The 25,860-nt window shown below is 45.5% G+C and overlaps 1 protein-coding gene across 5 annotated transcripts in view; it reads left to right on the top strand.

Moving 5' to 3' along the window:
- NEDD4L (NEDD4 like E3 ubiquitin protein ligase) overlaps positions 1-23,875 on the top strand; it is a 71,371-nt gene extending 47,496 nt beyond the window's left edge. For 3 of the 5 annotated variants that reach the window (XM_054293324.1, XM_054293326.1, XM_054293322.1), the window contains 25 exons: positions 93-154; positions 271-373; positions 600-763; positions 1,650-1,782; positions 2,280-2,456; positions 3,540-3,614; positions 7,603-7,734; positions 8,190-8,309; positions 8,944-9,141; positions 9,536-9,613; positions 10,916-10,970; positions 11,060-11,116; positions 14,841-14,899; positions 16,192-16,257; positions 16,721-16,950; positions 17,566-17,687; positions 18,452-18,522; positions 18,625-18,720; positions 19,754-19,827; positions 20,781-20,841; positions 21,140-21,199; positions 21,671-21,778; positions 22,094-22,190; positions 22,465-22,537; positions 23,496-23,875. In XM_054293324.1, the coding sequence (XP_054149299.1) occupies positions 93-154; positions 271-373; positions 600-763; positions 1,650-1,782; positions 2,280-2,456; positions 3,540-3,614; positions 7,603-7,734; positions 8,190-8,309; positions 8,944-9,141; positions 9,536-9,613; positions 10,916-10,970; positions 11,060-11,116; positions 14,841-14,899; positions 16,192-16,257; positions 16,721-16,950; positions 17,566-17,687; positions 18,452-18,522; positions 18,625-18,720; positions 19,754-19,827; positions 20,781-20,841; positions 21,140-21,199; positions 21,671-21,778; positions 22,094-22,190; positions 22,465-22,537; positions 23,496-23,598 (2,574 nt within the window). In that variant the 3' untranslated portion in view covers positions 23,599-23,875. The remainder of the gene's footprint in view (positions 1-92; positions 155-270; positions 374-599; positions 764-1,649; positions 1,783-2,279; positions 2,457-3,539; positions 3,615-7,602; positions 7,735-8,189; positions 8,310-8,943; positions 9,142-9,535; positions 9,614-10,915; positions 10,971-11,059; positions 11,117-14,840; positions 14,900-16,191; positions 16,258-16,720; positions 16,951-17,565; positions 17,688-18,451; positions 18,523-18,624; positions 18,721-19,753; positions 19,828-20,780; positions 20,842-21,139; positions 21,200-21,670; positions 21,779-22,093; positions 22,191-22,464; positions 22,538-23,495) is intronic. The other 2 variants (XM_054293325.1, XM_054293323.1) reach the window with 1 other exon arrangement.
- The last annotated feature ends 1,985 nt before the right edge of the window (positions 23,876-25,860 follow it).

Below are 25,860 nucleotides of genomic sequence, written 5' to 3'. Positions count from 1 at the left end.
ATGTTATCTGTCAGCCTGATGTGTGAATGTTCTTTATATGGCTGGACTTGTGGGCAAGCCCATTAATTTGCTATTTTCTCCACTGCTTACAGACTGAAGACCCAACCATGGAGAGGCCGTACACATTTAAGGATTTCCTCCTCAGACCAAGAAGGTGAGAGGAAGGACCTTTAAAACATTTGAGGACTTTAAAACATTTCTTACTTCATGATTTTTTTATTTGCAATTATTTAAGTGTTCTTAAATGCAATGTACCTCCTTGTCTTGTAGCCACAAATCTCGTGTGAAGGGTTTCTTGAGACTGAAGATGGCGTATATGCCCAAAAATGGTGGCCAAGAGGAAGAAAATAGTGATCAGAGGGATGACTCTGAGGTAAGGCTGAATCCTCAAGGAAGGATTCAAGAAAACTTGTAGAGTCAGCTGCACTTGAAGGATAAAGCCCTGGAAACAGAGTTGGCAGTTGGTTCTCTTTGGCACCAAGCCACCACCCAGCCACCTTTGGAGATCCCTCTTCAATAGACCGCTGGGGATTTAGCTCTTTTCTCATTGAAATGAGGTGCACACTGTAACCACAGAGTCTTTTTCCTTCCTTCCTAAGCACGGCTGGGACGTGGTGGATTCCAGCGATGCCGCGTCTCGTCAGGAGGAGCTGCCGCCTCCTCCGCTGCCCCCTGGCTGGGAGGAGAAGGTGGACAACCTGGGGAGAACCTACTACGTGAACCACAACAACAGGAGCACCCAGTGGCACCGGCCCAGCCTCATGTAAGCAGCTGGGGCTGGGGGGGATGGAGAGCCAGGCTGGGGCTCGAGGCACAAAGGAAATCGTGCTTTGTTTATGCCTGAAAGAGACCTTGCTTGCTCCCAGCAGATCACAGAGACACAGAGTATTCTGGGAAATTCCAGGAGCTCTGGGATGCCAGGGAAGGCAGTGCATTAACAAACCACCCTAGAATATTGGGAGACAGATAAGGACTTTTTCAGTAAGTAATTTGACAGGAGGAAATTACTTTGTTTATAGAGACTGTTGAAGAGGTAAGGAAAAAAGTCAACTCTACTAAGTTTAAATGAAGTTGAACACATTGGCTTTGAGGAGATCCTGGTTATTACTCTGTGAATAGGCTTCATTCCCAGGATGTGCTGTCAGAGAGTTCTGTGGCAATACCTTCTCAAGATTAGCTTTAGAAAGCTGTGGCAGGCTTACATTTTACAGAGTGAATAACTGACAGTGTTAGGAGTTATAGTGAGATCATGTATTTAACCTGCACTGCCAAGGCCGCTGCTAAACCATGTCCAAGGAAGTGCTGGATCCCCCTTGCACTGGACACATTCATGGTTGGGCTCCACAGAGTGCTGGGTCATCTTGTCTAGGCCATGGTTTCCCTGCCAGCAGAGGTTGAACCAGATGACCTCCTTCCCAACCTGATGTTCTGTGATATTTGTGAAGTGCTTCCAGTTTTATTTTCTTTCAACTGAGAGATTAAACAGTCTCCTAATTATGAAGTTTGATACATACATAAATGATGGTTTTTATAATCGAAAGCATTACCAAGGTTTTGAAGGCAGTGGACAAAATGGGGGGCTTAGTTTAACTTGGGTTATTTCCTTGTTCTCTCTTTGCTCCTTCCCATGCTGGGTTCCCCGCCTGCAGCGACGTGGGCTCGGAGTCAGATAACAATATCAGACAGATAAACCAAGAGGCAGCTCACAGGCGCTTCCGCTCTCGGCGCCACATCAGCGAGGATTTGGAGCCAGAGCCTGTGGAGAGTGGAGACATTCCTGAGGTAAGCCCAAGCCTTGGGCTTGAGGAGCTGACTAAACTTTGAGCTGCTGTGCTTCTCACATGTGAGCTGCACAGAAAGTCGTGGTTTTACACAGCATTTGTGGACATTGCTTGGGAAGATGCCAGCAGCACAAAGACAGTGCAGCCAGAGGCACACTGCCAGGCTCCTGTGCAGCTGCAGCTGCCTGCTGGCCTATGGGCAGCACTGAGTCCCATGTCAATGCTGGGAGAAACATTTATCATTCCAAATTGCTTGTCTTACATACATTGATAGAAACACTTTCATATTCTGCTCTAAACAACAATGGAATAAATGATAAAAAAAAGGGAAGTGGACTGGCTGTAGCTGCCCTGTGCTTTAGCTTTTGTAGTGCCTTGATTTAGGGTGAAGAGAAGCTGTTGTTTGTGTTGGGCACAGCGAGATGATCACACAGAAGGCAAAGGGAAAGAAGACTTGGTCTGTATAAAATCTGAACTTAGTTTCTTCTCTTTTGTTAGCCTTGGGAAACCATTTCAGAGGAGGCAAGTGCCAGTGGGGATTCCTTGAGCTTGTCACTGCCACCTCCTCCTGCATCTCCGGTGTCCCGGACCAGTCCTCAGGAGCTGTCTGAGGAGCTGAGCAGAAGACTCCAGGTCACTCCTGATTCCAATGGGGAACAACTCGGCTCTTTGATTGTACGTAACTTGTCATCTGTAAAGCTCTAGTGCAGAAACGTGCATTTTTTTTTGGCATAACCTGAATCACTTTGTGCATGGGGAGTGACTGCTGGGCTTGGGAAAACCTGAGCATGTAGTTAAAATTCCCTTCCAAAAAACAGCTTCACCAGCAAGCAAACTGCCTCAGACAACAGAATTCCTCTGTTCAGATTTCAAGAGTTCTGTGTGAGTTTAACTTCAGACTCTGCTACTGTTAGACCTTTAGTGAAACAAAATAGATGAGAGTCCAGGGTATCAGGCTAGGAATTTCCAAAGGAAAGGGAAAACCAAAAAAATGGTCTGTCTATTTGTGTTATCTATTAGTCAGATGCCATTAAAAAATCAGGATAATGCATGTACAAGTGGGGGAATATTTTATGTCTCTTTGATGACAAAAATAGTTGTAAATATTAAACAGAGCATCATACTCTTATTTTTTATTCTTAGTACAATGCTCTCAAGGTACCTTTGCAGTTCAAGAGATAAGAAATACTCTGTTCTCATCCAACAGAATCTTGATTAGGTGCATTTTTCCCAAAGAGCCAGTGCAGTTGGTCTCTGCCTGATGGGAATATCACCTGGAGGTTGGTCAGCCAGTGACAGCTTTGATGCTCTCCTGGATTTGCAGGCAGAGGCACTTGGGCTTGTATTGAGAACTACAGTTTTAGTAGCACCCACTGGTTTTACTGCAGATGTGTCAGTGCTGTGTTTTCCTAAACACTGCTCAGCCCTGGAGTGCCCAGCTGGACTGGTGGGGAGGAATTACATTGTAGTGTCAGACATGATGTGTGTCTGCTTTTTTAGGGGGGGGGTTGTTTCTAGCTCACAGTCATGAAGGATGTGTCTTGGGAAAGGCACAACCAATTCAAAAGTTAGCAGCAAAGAGGAAGATTGAAACAGATTTTTTTGTTTTTTAAGAAATACCATAAATGTTTAAATCAATTAATTTTTAAGACTTTGAGCTCTCAGAGGTTAGTACGTGTAATTACTGAATTTTCTGAATAAACATAATGTTTTAAGACACCCTAACGTGGAGACATCTTTCTGTTTTTTTCCTTGCAGCAAAGAGAACCTTCCTCACGATTGAGGTCCTGCAGTGTGACAGATGCAGTCGCTGAGCAGTCCCAGTTATCCCTGGTAAGTCAGAGCTCCTTCCTTTTTGGGTGGATTCTCTCATTCTGAATAACACCTTGCCTTGGGCCAGCTCTAGTTAGGCACCAAGGTGGACATCTGATTGTCCCAAACCAAATTCATGTGAGCTTAAAAAGGAGGACATTCCTGAGACAGGAAAATGTTTGGAGACTGAGCACGTCACTCTCTCCTCAGTTGTTTACCATGGAAATTTAGGTTACTGCACTCCTGTGTGCACTCAGTGGAGAAACTCCTCCAGGGGAGGAGAGGACAGGAGAGCCAGCTCTACCTGGAACTGGAGCAGCCACAGGACTGATAGCAGGCATATTTCTGTGGCCCATAAATTGATTTCATTTGCAATCTATAAATCTCTCTAAAATGTTAAAGGATTGGTGTTTTGCCTGGTTGTAGTGAAAAGGAGGCAACTTCTGCAGGTTTATTTAAGGAGATTGTTCAAACAGGAAAAGATACAAAGATGTTTTGTAAACAAAGCTTCTCTCTCCTATCAGAACCATGCACACTGCGCTCCAGCTGACAGAACGTTGTGCCTCTCCTACAGCCCACATGCAGGGGTTGCAGAGGTGGCAGATTGTTCTTTCTGCCACCTCTCAGCAGTAGGTACAGAGACCACTTAAAATAGGAGTGTGCAAGGTGTGCTTTTGAATAAAACTGGTCAGATTGCAAAAGAATCTTTCAAAAGATTATACTTTTCTTCCAAGAGTTTTTTATTCATTTTTAAAAGTTATAAATATGTCCCATGTGAATGTGCAAATAGAAAACCTGTGCATACAAAGAAGTTTGGTGTGTCTGTCGCTTGTTCTCTCTGCTGCTCTTGGGTGAACATTTCCAGAAACCACAGAGGTTTTCTCTTGGCTGTAGCAGCTATTTAGTGTAGCTGAAGCACTGGGACTGTCCCTGGCTCTGGGGACAGTCCCAGTGCAGCTCTGTGCCTGGCTGCAGGAGGAACAGGGGCTGCTGGGCTGCTTTCTTGCTGTGTTTAGCATGCTGGACCCAGGGGCCAGGCGTGGGCTGGGGAGAAAGAGACGGGCCTTTCTCCTGCTTCTTGAGGGACACTCATTTCAAATCAGCAGCACTGAGCATTGCCCTAAACATCACCTTACCTGAGCTTAACCACATTTCATCCTTCCTGAGCTAATGATCGTTTCTCTTCTGGCAACTGAGTACGCGTTCTTCCTAAATCCAGCGCTCCTCTGGGATTCTGGCTTGGTAACCAGTGACTGATGACTTTCAGATTTGATATTTCCATCTAACTGCTCTCTCTTGGCAAATGTGTCTGATGCCTTGCTCCTAAAGATGTGACAGTAACCTGTGACCTTCTTCAGTAAATCTGTGTAACGTTAATTATCATTTAACAGCAGAATGGTCCCTCTAGGAGAGCTCGTTCTTCAACTGTCACAGGGGGAGAGGAGCCAACGGTAATAAAACTCTTTATCAAGCACTATCTCTGGATAAAATGGGGGGACATTTAGGTCTTGTACAACGAGGAACTTGAAAAAAAAAAAGCAGCCATGTGTTGAATGAAATACAGCTATTGAATGAAAACTTAAATAATTTTGTCCCAAATTTTCTCAACATTTCTGAAAACACTGCAATTGTACTCAAATACTGGCATGGTTTAGGGACTTGGATGTGACATTGAATTATGACAAAGCTGTGCACTAAGTAAATGCCTTGGGCTCCTGAAAGCTACAATAGCTAATTCTTGTAGGTACTGGAAGCTGCAGTGATTAGAGACATCAAATCATTGTACATGTAGCTGTGTTTGCATCTTGTGTCTTCTTGTCTTCCCATGACTCTCCTCCAGACTAATTCATTTTAATTCTTAAAGTTGGTCTTAATTTGAGAGCCTTGGGGGTACAGTGATATAGCACAGAGCTCTTAATGGTCTTACTGAATGCCAGTTTCATTTTCCAGCAGTTTTGCAGCAGTCCAAGACTGTAGTTTGATCATTCCATAAAATTCTTGGTATGCTTTGCTGAAAGTGTGATACAAGGAAAGTGGGTTTAATCTATATTGAACTTTATTCTAATTATATATGTTGAACCTTTAACCTAATTAACTGCCAGTCTGAAGTGAGTTATTTGACGGAAATCATTTACAGTAACTATCATAAATGGCTTTTATGAATTAGTGCCCTCCTAGAGAATGTGTTTCAGAGAAAGAAATTTAATCTATAATTGCTATAAATTGCTATTTGCATCTGGGAAATAAATAAATCTTACTTTGGGTGTTGATGCATCATTCTATTGTCTATATTCACTGGTTTTTAATTTTAGAACCAGAGGAGCACACTTGCAAATAGCAAAGTCTAAATAAAATGCCTGACTCATTAGTAGTTAGTTAATTTTGCTAGGTGAACTTGCACGATAGTGGTACTCCCTTGGTAGAGCATCTTGTCTTGATTAGACTTGATGGAGCTAAATATTAATATTTTGACTCATCATTAGTGTTGCCATACCAAGATGTTTTACCTCATCATGCTGTAGTATCTAATCCCCCCCCGCCCCGACTTTGTTCAGCATTTACACCCAGAGTCCCAGATCTGTGTAGGAATTGGGACTTACACAGGATTCAAGGTCTAAATCCTTTATCTTCAAAGGCTGCATTCTCTTGGGTCCTTGGGCACCTGATGCTTGCAGATGAACAGCCTGTCAGCAGTAAAAGTCTCTTGTCACCTTGGTTTTGCCTTCAGAATCCCTACAGATCCCCTCCTTGGAGCAGGAGCCAGGCTCAGGCCCAGAGGCAGTGTCCTTCTCCCCATCTCTGAGTTGTTCTCCTCATGGCCTGCCAGCTCTGGGAACCAACATGGGGATAACAGCCCTTGGCTCTCCAGGAGAGAAGGAAATGAGTCTGAGTCTGCACTTGGGTTCTCACCTGTTTTCCTCTCTTTTCTCTTCTCTATTGGAGTATGTCAGCTTCCTCACCCATCCAGTATCTTTTCTCCTTTCCTTTATTCGTTATCCCCACAGTTGTCCAGTTCCTTGTGTCAACTGTGCTCTGCTCTTAAACAGCACCTGCCCTGCCCGTGGCAGCTGCTCTGGGAAAGGTCTGGCAGAGATGAAGCAAGAGCAAGAATTAAGTTCATTATCTTGCTGAAGCAAGGAATGTAGTGGGGAGGAAGAGAATGTGTCCTGGATTTCAGCAGGAGCCTTTTGCCTTGTTTCATGGCAAAAGCCCAGAGCTTGTAGTGCCTCAGCTTCTGAATTAGGCAGGTCTTTCGTCCCCCTTGGTTCCAGTTCCTAGCTCGTGTCTATGAACTCGTGCTTGGATGTTTTGGGGACAGCACGGACACGAGAGAAGGTCAGCCACACACAGGGACAGTTCCTGTGGGCAGCAGGACGTGACTCTTCCCTTACCTGTATGCTTCTCTTAGAACAGGGAGCTTGTGGAACTTTTGCTAAAAGTTTCTGTCATGCTGAAGTTGAGGCTTCAGTTTGGGCTTATCTGGTGTCTTTGGGACACAGAAGCCCCAAGTGCAGCATTTGTGACAGAGCAAAATGATTAACATTTTAACCCCTCAGTAGTTTCTGGCAACTGAATCAAGATACCCTGGGGTAATGAAGAGAGCAGGACTTGGGAGATCTAGACTCTATGGTTATTTAACTCTTACTTATCCATCCCGATAAAAGGAAGAAACTTCAGCCTTTTAAGGAAAACTCACTAAAACATAGAGTTCCTTTTTGTCATTATGTGTAACAAAGTAGAATGTTTGAGGGCATATAAACTTGTCTGTTTGCTGAATCTGTGTCAAACTGACCCAAAAGATCTCTTGGGAGAAAAAAAATTATTTGATTCAAAGGCACATGATAAAGAGCCTGAATTAAATCAGAAACTGGATTTTTCCATATGGTTGTTGTGATTAAGAAAGAGTGTAAGTTAACAAGTTGCTTTTCTTTTTACAAGCAAGAGTTTAAAATGTAAAGTTGTTTTATCTATTATAAAATAAGAATTCAATGATTTCTTGCCTGAGCAGCCTTCTGTGGCTTACGTGCACACCACGCCGGGCTTGCCTTCAGGCTGGGAGGAGCGCAAGGATGCCAAGGGCCGGACCTACTACGTCAACCACAACAACCGGACCACAACGTGGACACGGCCCATCATGCAGGTACCCTGCTGCTCCCTGGGAGCCAGCACTTGGCTTGCCTGAGGGGCATTCAGCTGGGGCAGCTTCCAGAAAGCTGCAATTGAAAGGAAATATCCTAATCATTGTCATGACAATACAGATGAATCATAAAAAGCTGCAATAATTTGGGGTGGTTTTGGTTACTTTTAATTATGTCAAGGCACAGGGTTAAGGTGATTGCTGCAAGAGAAGGAATTTGCAGAGATGCAGAAGGGCTCTTAAAAGGAGGCAAATGTGTTCTTTGGATTAAATGTGAAAGTTGGCTCGAGCCATTAATAGAGCTGTAAGCTCTTGGCCCTTCCAGTGGAATTACATTAAATACCCTTTTTGGCCTTTAAGGAAATCTGGTTCAGGACAGTAGTGATGATAACAATGCCATCAGTTTTATCGTGTCCTGCACGTGGGCAGTGTTTGTGACCTGGCTTTGCTCCGCACAGCTCGCCGAGGACGGCATGGTGGGGCCGGGCACGAGCAGCAGCAACCACCTGAGCGAGCCGCAGATCCGGCGGCCCCGCAGCCTGAGCTCGCCCACCGTCACCCTGTCAGCGCCGCTCGAGGTGAGCCCCGGCCGCTCCCGCACCCACACTCCTCCCTGCGTCGCTCCTAAGCGTCTTCCCAAATGCTGGCCACTGATGTTCACTGTCACCTGGCTGAGGAATAGCAGAAGTGGCTCCCTACGCAATCAAAGCCTGTGCGTGTTTGACTTGTGGCAGTGTGGTTCAAACTCTTGTCTCAGCTACTCATGGCTGTGCTGAAGAGAGCCAGTTCTTCAGATTTCCTCTTCATGCTTAAGAGTTGAAGAGCTGTGGCTCACACAGCCTTGCACTTACAGGCTTTCTTGTAAATGAGGTGTATTGCCCCTGAAGCACAAAACACTGCTTTTGTCTTTTCCTTGGTAAAATGAAATGTGGACACATCCAGGGCAGGTGCAGAGGAAGGCAGAGTCAGGTGTAAATACCGGGGACATTGTTATTGCAGAGAAAGGCACGGAACACCATGTCCTTTACAGCAAAGGACTGGGCATGTTAAAAGGCACAGATAGAGGTAATTAAGTTGTAGTAAATCAGCCCCAGTATTTAATTCTGGTATTAATTCCATGAGGAATGAAAAGCTATTTGCTGTGAAGCCAGGTTAGGTTGGTTTTGCAGCCCCGAGTGCCGTGTGTGCAATGGTTCTGTTTGCTCTCCGCAGGGCATGAAGGACTCTCCGGTGCGCAGGGCGGTGAAGGACACCCTGTCCAACCCCCAGTCCCCACAGCCGTCCCCCTACAACTCCCCCAAGCCCCAGCACAAGGGGGCCCAGAGCTTCCTGCCCCCGGGCTGGGAGATGCGCATCGCCCCGAACGGCCGCCCCTTCTTCATCGACCACAACACCAAGACCACCACCTGGGTAAGCGCGCTCCAGCCGGGGCCCTGGGCCACGGTCCCACCTGTCTTCCTGCTGCATGCCCCTGTTCCAGCATGGCACCTGTCTTTGTGTTTTAAAGAGCCAAAAATGTGCCTGTGGTTGTAAAAGCAGTTGTAGAAGAGTGCAGGCATCCTAAGAACAGGCCTGTGGGTTTTGAAGCATATCCCTGAATACAGCACACATTTAATGGAGTCATCACCCTTGTTTATTCAGCACTGGAAGTCATTGCACTGTAGAAATCCTAACAAGGCATGTTTTGGTTTATTCTCCGAAAAGAAAAGAATAACTGTAACATAGAAGGATTTCCAGAGTCTGTGCTTGACTTTGTAGATCTGCCTTGATCTGTTGGATTTACACTTGCATACCTGTGTTCCAGGAGGATCCACGGCTGAAGTTTCCGGTGCATTTGAGATCCAAAGCATCTCTGAACCCCAACGATTTGGGCCCTCTTCCTGTAAGTGATGCTGTGCCTGTGTTCTAACCTACACCTCCTGTGCCAGGGCTCTGCTCCATTCTGGGCACAGGTTGCTGCAGCTCTTCTTGGAGCCTCTGGAGCCCTGCTGTGCCCTGGGGCTCACTCAGGCGCTCCAGAGCCAGCCCAGGAGGCCCTAACTCATGGCCTGTTACTGTGCTACTGAAGTGTTGAGCTTTGCACACTCTTACCTGGGCTGTGTCTGACTGTGCTTTTAGATAATCATAATCACTGCTTAGGAAAAACAAATCAGAATAAATTTTGATTTTTCAATGAAACCTCCATTTTTTGCAGAGCAAATAATCAATCGAATGTCAGAAGTTTTGTCATACTTGTAATCAAAGTATAATGGGGATTTACAGACATGTCAAATGCAGGGCTTTGCTTTGTTTTTAAAATACTCCCAGCCCGTAAAGGTAAAGAGTAATGTGTGAAAGCTGACACATTCCTGGTCACAGCAGCAGGAATGCTCTTTGGCTTTAGGAAATAGCTGTGCTCTTGCAGTTGTCCAGGTACATGGGGCGTGTGTTACCCTTGAGGCACTGAAGGCCCAATTACAATTTGTTCTGTTAACTGCAAGGGGCGAAACATGCTGTGAAACCAGGGTAGCCTGACCTGTCACTAGCAAGAGATTGTTAGTAACAGATTTCACCTCAGTTAAACCTCCCGGTTTGGAGCGAGGTTGGGATGACTACAGAATTTAACACGAGTTTCTCCAACAAGACTGAAGTGAAATAATTTCTCCTCTGTATTTTCTGGCAGCCCAGGCTGGCCAGCTTTACCTGTCCCTACAGCCTGCCACCAACTCTCCTTTCTGCACTGCAGGCCCTTGGGACGTGAGAAAAGGGAAGGGACGAAAAGGGAAGCACTGAGGACTAGGTTAGGACATTCTTGTCCCACTGCACAGGGAGCCTGGGTTACACATTTACAGTAAATAACCCACATGGCTTTCAGAAGTAGGAGCAGAAACATTCCAACTAAGATGGACCATCTGTTCTCTGTGATTGTTTGCTCACAGAGGAGATGGGTGGGAATCCTGAGGCAAGAGGTTTCCACTATAAAAATATTCCCTGCACAGGATGCAGTCACCTATGTAAGAGCTAGGTCTGAGTCTGCCCGGATTTGTGGCCTTGCCATTATCCATCTGGTCACTTGGGGTTTCCTACCTCATAAACATCTTTGAGACAAGTCCAGTAGGTGTGAGCAATACATGCTTTAGGCTGTGTGACACTGATACTATTTCACTTACTCTCTCTTTTCTTTGTTTTTATTTCCCATTTCCAGCCTGGCTGGGAGGAAAGAATACACCTGGATGGAAGAACATTTTATATAGACCATAGTAAGTAAGCACTCAGGCACTAGAGCAAATAGACAAAGGGAGGTACTAAGTATTGAAGTGAAAGCTTTGTGATTTTACTCTTCATTTAGGAAGCCAGGTGTTGATATGTGGAGACATTGATACCAGAGACTTAGTGCCCTCCTACGGTACTGTACATTCACTGGAAGCTTGCTTTAATTGGCTCATCAAGCTTTGTCCCTCTCTGACTTGTGAAGCATTAACATTTCCTCTCTGTGGTTTATTTTGTTCTTGTTGATATTTTGGATTTGTTGTTGTTGTTGTTGATGATCCCATGGCTTATTTGCACTTAATAAATTAAAATATAAACTAGGAATAGAAAATAAGATGAGAAAAGATCCTGTAGCCACAGCTCCACATATAGGCAGTGGAGCAATTAGCACTGAGAAGTACTTTCCTCTGCTTTCAGGTCTGTGGCAGTGCTGATTCTGATCTTATTTCCTATTTAGAGCATGTGAAACTGCACCAGCCCATTAATACTCTCCAGTTCTGTTAGTGGAGTTTTAGTGTAAGTGATGTTTCATTGTAGATTTGTCTTCCTAGAGCATCTCAGAACTGCTGTGTGAGTTTTGTTGTTGTTTGGAAACAAAGCAGCCCACAAAGGCTGGGCTGGGTCTTCTTCTAATAAGACATTTCTTCACAGCCATAGCTAACTCTCATAACCATCAGAGGAGCGTGCACACAGAGTTCAAGCCTAAACTTACCCATGTTTGACAGAATTAGGTTTGTCCCTCATTATCGCTGACTCCCACGCTTATCCTTAGAGATGACAATATTAAGTCATTATTAAAAGACTGCTTTTAAAGAAATACTAGTTTTGAAATGGTATAAATACTTTTAACTAAACATTAAAAATAACACACTTGATAAGTGTCTGATGAACCTCTCTTCCAAACTTTGGTACAGAGTTATTATCCTTTATCCCTTCTGTAATTGTTTTTCCCAACAGAGATATGGAAATATAACTATGGCCAATGATTCTAAACTGCTGCCACTAAGGAGTCACAGGATAAATCTGTCCCATTTAAAACACCTGTGTAACTGCTGAGCCTCCCAATGTCTTAAAACTCTTTAATTTTTCAGTGTCCTAAAGCTATTTGAGAATATGTTAGTCTCTAAAATGGAATGTTAAAGTCATACATTAATTAGAATTCCTCAAAGAATTTGTTAGGAAGCAAAATTTATGTGCATCTGAATTCTCCCTCTAGTCTCTTTTGATCTGAGTGGATTTAGCTTCTTATATAGCATTTTTCACAAAAGTTCAGGGAAGCTTTTGGTAATGCTGCCTGTTTCTAGCAGATGTCCATTTGGTCCCAGCCTGGTGCCTGAGCACTGCCGTGGTGGCTGGGCTGGGGGGCCTGGAAGGAGGGCCAGGGGCTGTGCCACTGCCAGGACACAAAACCAGCAGGACAAGGGTGACAGAGTCAGCTGCTGGTCATGTCCTGCTTCTCTGCTACGTTTTGTACCTCTGCTGCATAGTTCTCCAGCGCTGCTTGTCCTATTTTTGAGATGTTTTCCTCATCCCTGGAAGAAAGTGCCAAAGTCCCCTGCGGCCAGCACAGCCCCTGTGCTGTGCCCAGGGCCCAGGAGCCCTGAGTACTGATGCAGCACCCTGATGTTACTGGCACCACAGGCTGGGTGTGGCAGTGAACACCTCCCCCTGGCTCTCTGGGCCCTTGCCTTCCTAGGACACACTGGTGTTCCCTGTTCCCTGCACATTGCTGCCATTCCTGGGAGCCTCCCAGGAATGTGCTGTCTGCCTGTTGGAAGGGATCAGAAGGGAAAACAACCATTCTGCAACCATTTTCTGAACCCGTGATTCATGGGCAGGGAGGATGGATACACTGAGTGTGCTCCCCTCAGAGTCTGTCCACATCCACCTGCACATGGTGATATTCACAATATGCATCAGTGATTTACACAGGGAATTAGGGCGAAGTGCTCCTTAGTTCAGCAGGAAGCAGCAAGGCAGGAGAGGGGAGAGGAGCTCACTGGAATGGGATGGGGAGTCAGAGTGAGTCTGGAAATGGCCACTGCAGTGTGCAGGAAGAGGCTGTGGAAGGAGAATTGCAAAGTGTTACTCAGAATGGGAGTAATTAGCAGAATTTGGGTTGAAAAGGGCATGAAAAATACCATCACCTGGTCATGAGCTATCTCACCCTGTGATGTATTGACAGGAGTGCCTAAATCCAACCTGGAGTAACCCTTCTGATGCCATCAGCTCTGGGAATGTCTGGCTGTGGGAGTTCTGTATCTGGCAGCGGGTCCCAAACTTCAGGGAAATAGCGGCCCCATTGGAAAGGCAGGGAGAAGAGGGAATCCTCGAAGGCCTGGGAGCCTGGTTTATGACAGAGAATTGTATTGGTGGGAAGACTCAAATTTTTGAAATTTTTGAAAATGTTCTTCAAAAAGAATAAGTTTGTTATTCATATCCACTTGGGATAGGACAGAGAATCCTGAGCTACAGTTCCAGGTGAAGTGGTTCATGCCAGACCCTTGTAGCCCTGGAAAACCATTTTTAGTATGAAGTCCCTGTAAGACTGAAGAGAAAGTTAGACTGAGATTCGTTGGTGTCATCGCACACCCTGAAGTACAGAGAGCAAAGAGCTGACACACTGTCAGTCACTTCCACTTGAGTTACCTCTGATTTCACAGAAAACTGGCACTGTGGTTTGTGGCTGCTGGTGTCAAGAAGGTGACCAGAGAACTTTGTAGAAGGGAATTCCAGTATAGGGGTTGAAAAGAGAAAGGGTGGGTCTGGGTGTCCAGCTTAGCAGCAGCTCTGCTCCATGCATCTCTGGGGTTTCTGGAGCTCAGGCTGGCAGCCCTCCAGCATTCCCATAAGTGATAAATAGCTTCAATGTGTGAAGGGAAATGAAACAGTATTTTACTATTAAATTAACTAATAGATCAAATGTCTTGAAATGTGCTTGCAATCATGTAGAATTTTCTCCAGTTAACATTTGCTGAATGACACCTTTCAGATCCCAGTCCCTCTTAAACCAACTTGGGATGCAAACTTACAGGGATTTTCCAGTTCCAGAGACGTGGAAAATGCAATCTTGATTCCTCATACCCAGTTCCTAACCCAGAGCAGTGTCTGTAACAAACAGAGGGATGGCAGGCCAAGGGTGGCCAACACCTCGCCATTGCAGGTGGCACCTGGGATGGGGTTTGGAGCATTGTCTTATTGTTGCAACACCATTGTTTTGTTGTGATTCTGTCGTGTTCAGAATCTTGGGAGGAGCAGCTGTCTGGAGGCAGGGAAGGGGAGTCCCACCGTGGTCCTGTAGAACCTTTCCTGTCACCCTCCTGGTGCTCTTCAAAGCTGTAGATGGAAAGAACTGGGCTGTGTTGTGCCACTGCCAGCATCTCCATTGGTCATAACTGGGTGATTTTCTTGCACCAAAACAGGACAGTTCTGCCTCCCTTTACCCTCTCATTAAATCAGAGCCTAGGAAAAATGTTATTCCCTCCAAATCTAGAAGTATGATACTTCAACTGTCTATGCAAAATTTCCCAAGTAACCTAGGGTGTCATTGCCAAAAGTTGTGGGTTCCTTTACCTGTTGGGCTGTGCATCTCCAATCCTAGCCCATGTTCAAATGAACATGTTCACTCACTCCTGCAGATGTTGCCATCAAAGCAGTGCAGGTTCCCTGGGTTTTGGGGTAGTTCTGTGTTTTTGAGTGAATGTTTTCAACTAAACAGTGTGTTGGAGCTGGGGAGGGTGGGGAGACACAAGCCTTTGCTAACCCTGACAGACCTGAGCAGTGCTAGGGAGAAAAAACCAACAGAAATTCACAGTGTGGTACCAGAGAAGCCATGGGATCATTTCTTTTGTTATTTGCAGATAATAAAATTACCCAGTGGGAAGACCCCAGACTGCAGAACCCAGCAATCACAGGCCCAGTAAGTACTGCTTCCATGAAATATCCTGACTGGGTACAGCTGGAACAGCAGCAGGCCCTGCCTGCTCCCCAGATCAGGGGTTGGCAGCCTGGGGAGCAGGAGCTCTGACAGTCCACATCCTAAGTTGGAAAAAGCTGGGAATGTCACACCAAGCTCTGGGCAGTCCCCCGGATTGTCCAGGGTTTGGGGATGGTCGTGGAGAAGTGCTCCTATTGACCCATGACCGGGGTCACTACTGACAGTAGGATTTTACTGAGCTGACACACTGCTCTGTTGATTTTGGGATCTTTGGCCAGTGAAAAGCTCTTTGCATTTGGCAGGCGAGAGGTGGGCCTATGTAGATTCAAAGTGTGGGAAAAATAGGACAAAAAATTGGGTCTGTCAGTTTTAAGAGACATAAAGCTTTCTGCAGATAAACAGGGGTTTCAGAATATCAGCCTTAGGAAAAAATAAACACAGCATTTTACTTCAGTATCAAATTTTAAAAATATCAAAGCGTGATTCTTTGACTTTTTCTGCTGGGTGGTGCCAGTCTATGCCATTTTATGGTATTCTGAGTAATCAGACTTCAATCCCAAGATGTTTCCTGGTACCAAGAGTACCTTTTTATTCTGCGTAAGTCCTTGGGACTTGTAAGAGTTTCAGGACACAGCAGATGAGCCTGCTGCAGGGTTAAATTCCAATTGCTTAGTAATAATATCAATAATAGTCACTTTTTGACCATAGTTGCTTTTGGAGGGATTTACTCATTTATCAGGCATTTAAAACTGGAGATCCTCACACAGAGCACTGTGCAAGTTGCTAACAGGCCTCTCCCCAGAAATGCTGAGCACAAATGAGAGAGACTATTTGAGAAAGTTTGTTTGAAGGAAATGAAATTATCATGGTCCCCTTGAGCAACTGACAGTGGTTTGTTTGTTGGTTTTAAGAGAAAGCAGGAGCTAATCAATTTCACAGAGGCACTAAGGATTCATCTGAATGCTTTCAATATATTTCTGGTGTCATGGCAAACAGAATTACTTAAATTGCATTTCACATAGTGTTTAAATAAAGGAAACATGTAGAAATATTATTAAATGGCTGTAGTAAAGTCATATTAACATCAGTAAAATGATCAGAGTAAAATGATGTCATTTTGTGGGATTTTTAAATCTCTCCTGGCTGCTGTGCCTCATGGGTGGGTTCAGGGGAGCCCATAGCACAGTGTGTGGGTTGTTCATCCCTTTTGAATGCTGTGGGGTATCAGAGTGCTGAGCAGCAGGAATGACATGTCCTCCCACTGCTCCCAACAGGCGGTGCCGTACTCCAGGGAGTTCAAGCAGAAATACGACTATTTCCGCAAGAAGCTAAAGAAACCTGTGAGTAGAACCAGCTCGGGGGCTGCAGGACACACCTGCCAGGTTACTCCATTGTGCTGCTCATCAGGGGCTCAAGTAGGAGCCAAAAACATGAAGCAAAGTTTGAATTTGATGGGTTTCTCAACAAAAAGCTTTTCTAAGTCTTTAAGCCTCACATTTTTCTAGATAAATGCAAATGCCCTTAAAATAGAGCACAGTCAACGTTTCTCCTTTTTTGTTTTGTTTGTTTGATACTTTGTTATTTTCATCAAATATGTACCATAGAAATCTGCAGCACTGTTCTGGAACTGGCCCAGTTTCCCCCATGCTCTCAGCCTGTGGACTGGGAGAGCACTGGGAAATAAAACCATGGGGTACTGGAGCACCAGGTTTCTGAGCTGTCACTGGGCTGTTGTCAACCAGTAATTTGCCCAAAGACTTATTTCTTGAGACTAACAAGGGTAATCTAATCTCCTTTCAACAGGCTGACATACCCAACAGATTTGAGATGAAATTACACAGAAATAACATTTTTGAGGAGTCCTACAGAAGAATCATGTCTGTGAAGAGACCTGATGTACTAAAAGCCAGGCTCTGGATTGAATTTGAGTCAGAAAAAGGACTTGACTATGGAGGTGTGGCCAGAGAATGGTTTTTTCTCTTGTCCAAGGAGATGTTTAACCCTTACTATGGTCTCTTTGAATACTCAGCAACGTAAGTGTCCATTAAATATTTGTACTCTCAAGGGATGTACTTTACATTTTGCATAAGAGGCAAAGTTGCTCTGGGCAGAAGTAGCTCCTCCTTCCCGGGGTGCCCTGTTCCTGCTGCCCTTCAGAGAGCCTCTGGAGTTCTCCTTGAGAACCCAGAAAATATTTCCATTGCTCAGACAATATCCAGGGCAGCAAAACTGCAGTTTTTAAGGCCAGTAATGGTGAAGGGACCAATGTCAGAGAAGAGCCCCTTTCCTCTGCTGCCCAGAGCTCCAGCACTGCTGTAGAGCAAGCTCAGAATGCAGCTGCTCGTTCACACAGCAGTGGCCTCCCAGAAGTGTGAAATGGGGGCTGCCCAGCTTTAAAATCTTGGAGCAATGCATTAGTGCAAGGGGAGAGGGCATCTCTTGCTCACAGTGGGTTTGGGTTGCTGCTGGGGCAGCCCTTCAGCCCTCAGTGGCTCCGTGATGGGACGGACTGGAAAGGACTTGGACACAGCCCCATGGCGCTGTTGAAGGGACATGCCGCCGAGCACAAGTTATTTATTAACATATCTGAGTATGTGCTTATTTAAAGACTTGGTTCTTTAGCTATCTTTTTTCTTTCCCCAAAAAAGGGACAACTATACACTTCAGATTAATCCTAATTCAGGTCTTTGTAACGAAGACCATCTGTCGTACTTCACGTTCATTGGCCGGGTGGCTGGCCTGGCCGTGTACCACGGGAAGCTGCTGGACGGTGAGTCCTGCTCTGCTGCTGCTGCCGCTGGGCTTTGGGGAAGGAAATGCACCTGCTTGGGAGCCCTGGGGACAGTCTGGGACTGGCACTGTTGAGACTTAAATGGTGATTCACAAAATTACAGTGGCTTACTCAACAAGTGGGTTTTGTACAAAGTTTTGCTCCATTCTCCACTCAAGTTAAAACTCTAGAACCAGCATGAGCACTGTCCCTCGAGCAAAAGCATGGAATTTGTATCAGTCATTTCCATGAAAACCTGCAGCCAAACTAGGGGGGTCAAATGCAGCATATTTTGATATGTAAAATTACTGCTGAAGGATTTAATTACAATTTCTGCTGCATTTTGAAATGTCACACCAGGCAGACATTACTGATCAGATTTTCCTGAGCCCTGGTGCAGAAGGGGAAACGGAGGAATCCTGAGCAGAGGAAGCTCAGCAGCCTGGTTTTCAGGCAGCTCCTTGGAGAGAGGAGCAGTGATTTTAAATGGGATAGTGTGTCCTGAGCTCAGGTCCCCCTCTCTCTCTGCCACTAATGTTAGGGTGGTCACTGGAGTATGGTAGTTAGTGGATAATTGTAGAAACTGAAAAACTGGACTTTCTGTGCCTCCAGAAACCTGAGCTGCTCTGATGCTGTTGCAGTTGCAGGACTGTTACAGTCAGGAGTAAGAGGAAATGCCAGGGGTGGTGCCCTCAAGCAGTGGTACCTTTATGGAATGTGCAGGTGCAGAGCAGGGGCATGTAACGCTCTCCTCTCTCTCACAGGCTTCTTCATCAGACCTTTCTACAAGATGATGCTGGGCAAGCCCATAACACTGAAGGACATGGAATCAGTGGTAAGACCCCATTTAACCCTTGCCACATCTCACAGGCCATGGGTTTCTACAACTCTGCACTAATTGCCCATTTTCAAACTGCCTAATTGCGATCTGCCCTAGGATAGTGAATACTACAACTCTCTGAAGTGGATCCTGGAAAATGACCCTACAGAGCTGGATCTCATGTTCTGCATAGACGAGGAAAACTTTGGACAGGTATGTAAAGGTTATTTACATCTTAGAACTGGTTCTTACCTCAGTACTGAGCAGAGTCTGGTGGTGGTGAATGCACTGATGAGCCTTCACCTCGCTGTGTTCCCAGCTGGGACTGGGGGTGCCACATTCCCACCAGGGAGCTGTGACATCTCTGGGACAAGCTGGAAATGCAGCTGAGTTAAACACTTGCAATGAGGAGGAATAAAGCTGTCCCACAGTCCAGCTGGGACATGGTGCAAGCCCAGGGACTGCTTGGCTTCTGAGGTCAAAGGTGTTCTCAGAGGAGAGTGGCAGAATGATGCCAGGGAGGTCCTCTCTGTCCTGCCTGTCGCAGGGGCAGCTGGTATGACAGGGGGAAGCTGCCAGGTTTAAAAGGGTCACAGTCAATGGGTGACTTTTGCCATTACAAATGAAAATGTTGTAGACATTAAATTAATTTGCTTAGAGGCTTTTATGACCTTTTTTAGTGTCTGCACTTAGTTTACTTCTGAGACCTTGATCCTGGCTCCAGGTACGACTGGACCTGGGGACTATAGGGCTTTTTATAAGAACTTACTTCAGCAATTCAAACTATGCACTCAATGTCCTGTCAAAAACATTCTGATCCACTTTTCAGTGTGTACTGCCTTTCTCCTGAAGCAACATAAGGTTATGGATTACATGGAGAACTAGGGAGAGTATTGAAGCCACAGAATAGAGAGGTTTTGTAATACACTGGTTGGCTTTAGCAGTTTCAATATGTGATGTAGCTTCTTTTATTATAAAAACTATTACAATTTTGTATATGTAAAGTATGTACTTAGTGGTTATATAAATATATAATTTTGTTATTATAAATAATATTATTAGTAAATGGCCAGCCTCTCTCTGCCAGTTTTCTGTTCTGTTGTGCAAGATTGTTCAAAAGTGTAAATCAATTTACTAATGATTTCCTGATACTGCTTGTAAAATGCTGCTCAGGGAGAGTGGGTTCTGGGAGAAAGTCCCAAATGTCCTCAAATAACAGGAGGTTTTTTGGTCTTGTGAAATACAGACATATCAAGTGGACCTGAAGCCCAATGGGTCCGAAATCATGGTAACAAATGAAAACAAGAGGGAATACATTGAGTAAGTATCATTATGGAACATGCCTGGGGGGAAGAAAGAGCAGTTGTACTTACAATTGACCCTGCTGCAATTCCTGTCCTCTGTACTGGACAAGAGCATCCGATATTGCTGGAAAAAAAACAACTTACTGTTAATCATTGGTTATATCCAGTCAGACAGAAGAACAAAGAGTTAATTAAATTCCATGCTTTGTTCTCCTGGAATTCCCCCCCCATGGAAACGTGCATCTCCAACATCTGGCTTGAGTTCACATGAGCCAGAAGGTGCTCTCCAGCCTGACCTTCACCGCATTGTCCTCCTCTGCCAGTCACAGACCAGAGCCAGGATTCCAGTGCCAGCATTCCTAGCAAACATTGGCCAAATGTGAAACTAGGTTTTATTTTCAGCTTTCCCAGTTCTTTCGCCTACCAGGATGTAAAATGCTAAATTCACTTATACCTGCTGGCATTTTAAATCAGGGCCTTTTCCAAGGTAAAAGACATTAAAATTGATACATTCATGCAAATTGGGAATTCATTTCCAGTGCCTGGATCTGGACCAATTCCATGCCTGGAACTGATTTTTTGTGCCAGCACCTGTGAGGTGTTTGTGCTGTGGGTGACTGGTAATGAAAGCAAGGTGTCCCTTTGACGCTGCAGTTTATTTCTGTATTTATAGGTGAGATGCTGTCCTGACAGCTCTCCTCAGAGCTTGTAGCCTTTGCTGGGAATTTTTAATTACTCAGTGCTCTGGAAGAATAAAATGTCTGCTCACTTAGGTACCTACAGGAGCGAAAATATTCCCACTGTGATTTGGTCATAGTCACTGGGGCTTTTGGTTTGTTTCTTCAAAATTCCATCAGTCACCAGCCAATGAATTGGAACAGCTGGTGAAAGCTGCTTAGTTACCTGAACACTTGGCTGAGACCTGCTAATGAGTTTGTTTTTCTGATGGGGTTTTGTTTCTTTCTGCAGCCTGGTCATCCAGTGGCGGTTTGTCAACAGAGTGCAGAAACAAATGAATGCCTTTCTGGAGGTGAGGCTCTTTAGCTCCTTTCTTTCACAAAAGTAGGGATTTTTTTTCTAACACTGATTTCTTACCCACTGGTGTCTGTGAAAAGGGAGCAGGGAGCTTGCAGGGAATGCACATAGAATACTTACATTTATGATTTTTCAGTTTTATCTTGTGTGAGAATATATCATCTTTGCCTTATGAGAATAAGGTCATTCTCTTTCAAGTTTAATTATTTGAGCTTGAAGTAATTTGGTCATTGATGCTTTTAATTAGGATTTATGTGGGATGAGAGTTTTAACTTTGCTCTTTTTCTTTTTAGGGATTCACAGAGCTGCTTCCTATTGATCTGATTAAAATTTTTGATGAAAATGAACTGGAGGTGAGTCCATTTGGTGCCCCAAGCTGACAGTTCTGTGACAGATGCACCATGTTCTGGACTCTTCAGTCATCCATCCCTCTCCCTACGGGAATGTGCAGACACAGCTGTCTTGCTCAGAGTTGGAAATTAGATGTTTCTTCCTAATTAATAAATCTACTCATGGCATGCAAAGAACTGCACTAGGGAGGTGGTTGAGGGTGTGCCTCTGAAAGCCTGGAAGTAGCTTAGTGGGTAAGTGCCATCATGCCTCAGCCAGTCACATTTGAGCCAAACACATGGAAGTTGCTGTCACATTGTGGCAGCGTGCAGCCGTTCTGCAGCGACTGGAGTACTCTGAAGAAGCTCTGTCTGTCCCCTGTATGTGCATAAATGACTGGAGGTCAGAGTCCTGAGGGGCAGTGACACCTTGTCACCCCGTGAGTGCAGGGAAGCACACACTCCTTCACATCCCACCCTTGTGTTTCCCTGCAGTTACTGATGTGTGGCCTTGGCGATGTGGATGTCAATGACTGGAGACAACACACCATCTACAAAAATGGTTACTGCCCAAATCATCCTGTTATCCAGTGGTTCTGGAAGGTAAGACTGGCACCACCTCTGACTGGTCCTGTAAGTGAAAGTTATTGCCCTTTTTTGCAATCATTTTTCTTCATGCAAACTGCTAAGAATGGGGAGAGTTGTGCTGGGGGCAGGACCTGCTCCCATCTCACTCAGGCGAGGGCAGGTGTAGCTCTTGCTAGAGCAGCCCGCAGATGGCACCTGGAGCAGAGACAATCCATTGTGTCCAGAGGGATGGCTCATACAAAAGGAGATTGCTGCTGGCTTTGGGCTGCTCTTAGGGCCCATCCAGGCCAGGGTAGGAGGCTGAGGCTGACGGTGTCCATTTGCCAACAGGCTGTTCTGCTGATGGATGCTGAGAAACGGATCCGGCTCCTGCAGTTTGTGACCGGGACGTCACGCGTGCCTATGAACGGATTTGCTGAACTTTACGGTGAGCTGCTCGTGGCAATCCAGCCAGCCTCTGATGCACACACAGCACTCAGCTGCAAATGCTGATCTCAATGCTCCTTGGCATTATGCAAGCTCTGAAACCAGCTCACTGGGCTTGGAAAGAAAGAACCACATTCATGTTGCTTTAATGTACCTGTTACAGGTGAAGAATCCAGCCCACAGTTGATGCCAACATTTCATGTTAAAAATAATATTGAGGCAAGCTCTGTAGCGTCCAGCAGTTTCTGTTTCATATGGTTTTCATTTTCACCCAGGTTCAAATGGTCCTCAGCTGTTTACAATAGAGCAGTGGGGAAGTCCTGATAAACTGCCCCGGGCTCACACCTGGTAAGTCACCAAAGCATGAATTCCAGAGCTGCTCCTGCCAAAAGGGCCATGCTGCTGACCATTCTCAGCTCTGCATCAAACAGCATTTAATTCTGTGGGTCCCTAGTGCCTTCACAAACTGAGAAACTGAAGGATATTATTTTATTTCCCACATCCTAGTAAGTGGATGTAATGAACTACAGCGAGTCAGACATCACCAAACAGCCATAAAAAGCCCATAAATCATTGGAGAATTGAAAACAAATGTAAGATTATAAAATAATTTAACCTTGGTTTATAGATTTTGCAAACATTGAAAGCATCCAGTACAAATTTGTCTTGCTCTGTTACATTTCAGAAATGTGGCTTTTTAAAGAAAAATGGTGCTGAATAGACTGTCAGTACAGACTAGGGGATCTTTCTGTGAAACTAATAATTCTATAGAATAATGAGCTTAAATTAAAAAAAAAAAAACCAAGCCTGAAAACAAAAGCACAAAACCTACCAAACACAAACAACAATACTACCCCAAACACGCCCCAAAATCAACCCATCCTCTTTGGGTTCCAGTTCTCTGCTAGCTTTTACCTTTGGAAGATTTACTCTTGGATGTTTAATCTTTTTCCCCTCCAGAGAGCAAAGGATCTGTGCACTGAATCCAGAATATCTTTGCTGAGCTTCAAGAAATCAGTCCTTTGACAAAGATTGTTTTCCATCATCTAAATACAGTGAAGGGCTTTCTGTTGGCTTTTTTCCTGTCTGAAATGATTCTTACCAAATTCCTGCTTCCAGCTTTCCAAAGGAAGGCAGCACACAGTTACTGGAGAGCTCACCCTGGGCAGGTGTGAAGCATGCAGGGAACACTGTGGACCACAAGCTGTATTCCTAATCAAGACTCCTAATTATTTAGTATTTTCTAGTTCTTTAAAACTCTGTTTTCCATAGATTATTTGAGTGACCCTTTGCTTGTCCCTTCCAGCTTTAACCGCCTAGACTTACCTCTGTATGAATCTTTCGAGGACCTGCGGGAGAAGCTCCTCATGGCCGTGGAGAATGCCCAAGGGTTTGAGGGGGTGGATTAACGTGGCAGCAGCCATTCCCTCTCCAAGCACGTTCTGCTGGCTTTGGCACCTGCCCGAGGGACTCGAGGGCTTGTGGCACAGCAGTTGCCCGGCGCTGGCTCTGGAGCAGAGCCCGGCAGTGCGGGGGCCGAGCCCCGAGGCTGGGGCTGGCACCTGGGGTGGCCTTGCTGATGTTCCCGTACCAGTTGTGAACTGATCACACTTCAGCAGGACTTGCTCTATTTATGTTGTGCCTCTGTAGGCAAAGCCCTTAATAAATATTTTACACAATTTCTAATGGCAATGAACGGGATTAATAATTTTACAGGTATAGTATTACAACTCATGTTTACTTCTTAATTGATTTAAGCATTTTCAGATTTTATTTCATTACAATTAAATATCATATACTTGGAAAAATGAGCATTTTTCTTAATTTCATACCAGACTTTTTTTCAAAGCACATTGAGCCTTGTGTTCCTAAACCAGGACAGTAGGAGAAAGCTCTGTTGGAAGCTTTACCTCCACAGGCTGTCTCTCAAAAGCAACTCTCTTCATTAAGCACATCACTGTTGTTCTGTATCCAGAAGTACGGGCTGGATGTTGCATTTTTGTATTAGTACTAGAAGAGTGTCAAGGCACAGCAGAGCCCTGACACAGCATGTCCAGATCTCTGAAACTGCCTCGTTACTGCCAAGCTGTACATGTGCTACAAAGCATCTGGGCTGGGGCTGGCATTTAGCCTTTTAGGAGAACATGCTGAACCCTGTCATTCTCTCTGTACAGTGATTCGTTTTTCATCCTTTCTGCATTCCTGTTTGCAATGGAGGCACTCCAAATGAAATCTGGCACTCTGGAACACAGCTCTGTTCTGGCTCCTGTTTGTGTGCACTTGCTAATGAACCTAATTAACACTGGGGTTGTTCATTTCTAACAGTACTGACTCTGAAGGCACTTTCTGTACCACCAGGAAGGCAGACCTGGTTTGAACATAAAGTTAATGGGATTTACTCCTTCCCACTACACATGTCCTTCTACACATGGTGAATTTGGCTGCTGCTGTGTAAGAGAAAACCCCACCAGCTGTAGACCGGAGCCTGCAGACGTGTTCCTCAGTAATTGTTTCTGTGATTTCTTTTTTACTTACAAAAACTTATTTGATATACACTGCTATCTAATTAATTTTGTTACCTATGACATGTTGCATGCCTAATCTATAATGTCTGAGTTGCATCTGTTTTCTGGCAGATTAAAGGTGACAGATTTGTGCTTGCCCCAGTGCAGTGACATGGTGACAGCACTGTTGGAGCAGGGCTGGTTCCACTGACCTGCAGCTCTGCCCCAGCCTGCTCCCCAGCATCCAAGCAAGATGACACCACTTGCCAAAACAAACTTTCACCTCACCGCCAACAGTTTTTGAGCCCTAGCCTTACCTGCGTGTCCAGCCTGCATCCAGCCACGCCGCGGAGCCTGGGATACAGCGTCACCCAGCTGGGAAGAAGCCTCACTGCCAGTAGCATTCAGCAGTTATGGTCCCAGTCCTGAGGAAGATTAGGGCAGTACTTGAGCACAGTTCGAGATTCCTTCTCTATTAAATATGCTTCCTGACATTCCTCCCTGACCTTTTCCATCTGAGGAATGAGTTGGAACACAAGACAGTGGCTGGCATCAGAGTAGACAGGAATGCCGGACTGACTGCTTGGCTCTGGGGATAGAAGAGATAAATCCAGGTGTTGCCACTGACCTGCACATTAAGCACAGCTGACTCTAACGCGGAACCCCGGAGAGTCCCGGGAGGCAGGGCCCGGGCGACATCAGGGGCGGGGCCAGGCGGCTTCAGGAGCGGGCCCGACACAGGTGCGCGGGGTGGGGCCGAGGTGATTTAAACGCCGGCAACCGCCCGTCGGCCATTCACTCACTATGAGCGCGGTGAGGGTAGGAGCTCCTTGTCCCGGCTTCCCAGGTGAGTCGTGGGGGCTTCGGCTTCCCCACCTCTCCCCCTCCTTCCCGTATTCCTCTTCTTTCTCCCCCTTCCCTCTGCCCCCAAAACCTCCGCGCCTTCCCCCCCACCTAGCCCTCCTTCCTTCTCCCCGTATTCCCCTTTTTCCTCCCCTTTTTTCCCTTTCCTCGGCCCCCCAAAAACCACTGCTCCTCTCTCCCCTCTACCACTCCTTTCCTCGTATTCCCCTTTCTTCTCCCCCGTCCCTCTGCCCCCCCCAAAACCGCCCTGCCCACCTAGCCCTCCTTCCTTCTCCCTGTATTCCTTTTTTTCTGCCCCTTCCT

This window comes from Melozone crissalis, unplaced genomic scaffold, assembly GCF_028551555.1.
Source record: "Melozone crissalis strain CALT ecotype California unplaced genomic scaffold, PUWL_Pcris_2 ptg000136l_1, whole genome shotgun sequence".
Lineage (NCBI taxonomy): Eukaryota > Metazoa > Chordata > Aves > Passeriformes > Passerellidae > Melozone > Melozone crissalis.
The sequence above is the reverse complement of the archived record's forward strand: the minus strand, read 5'-3'. Positions and strand labels throughout refer to the sequence as shown.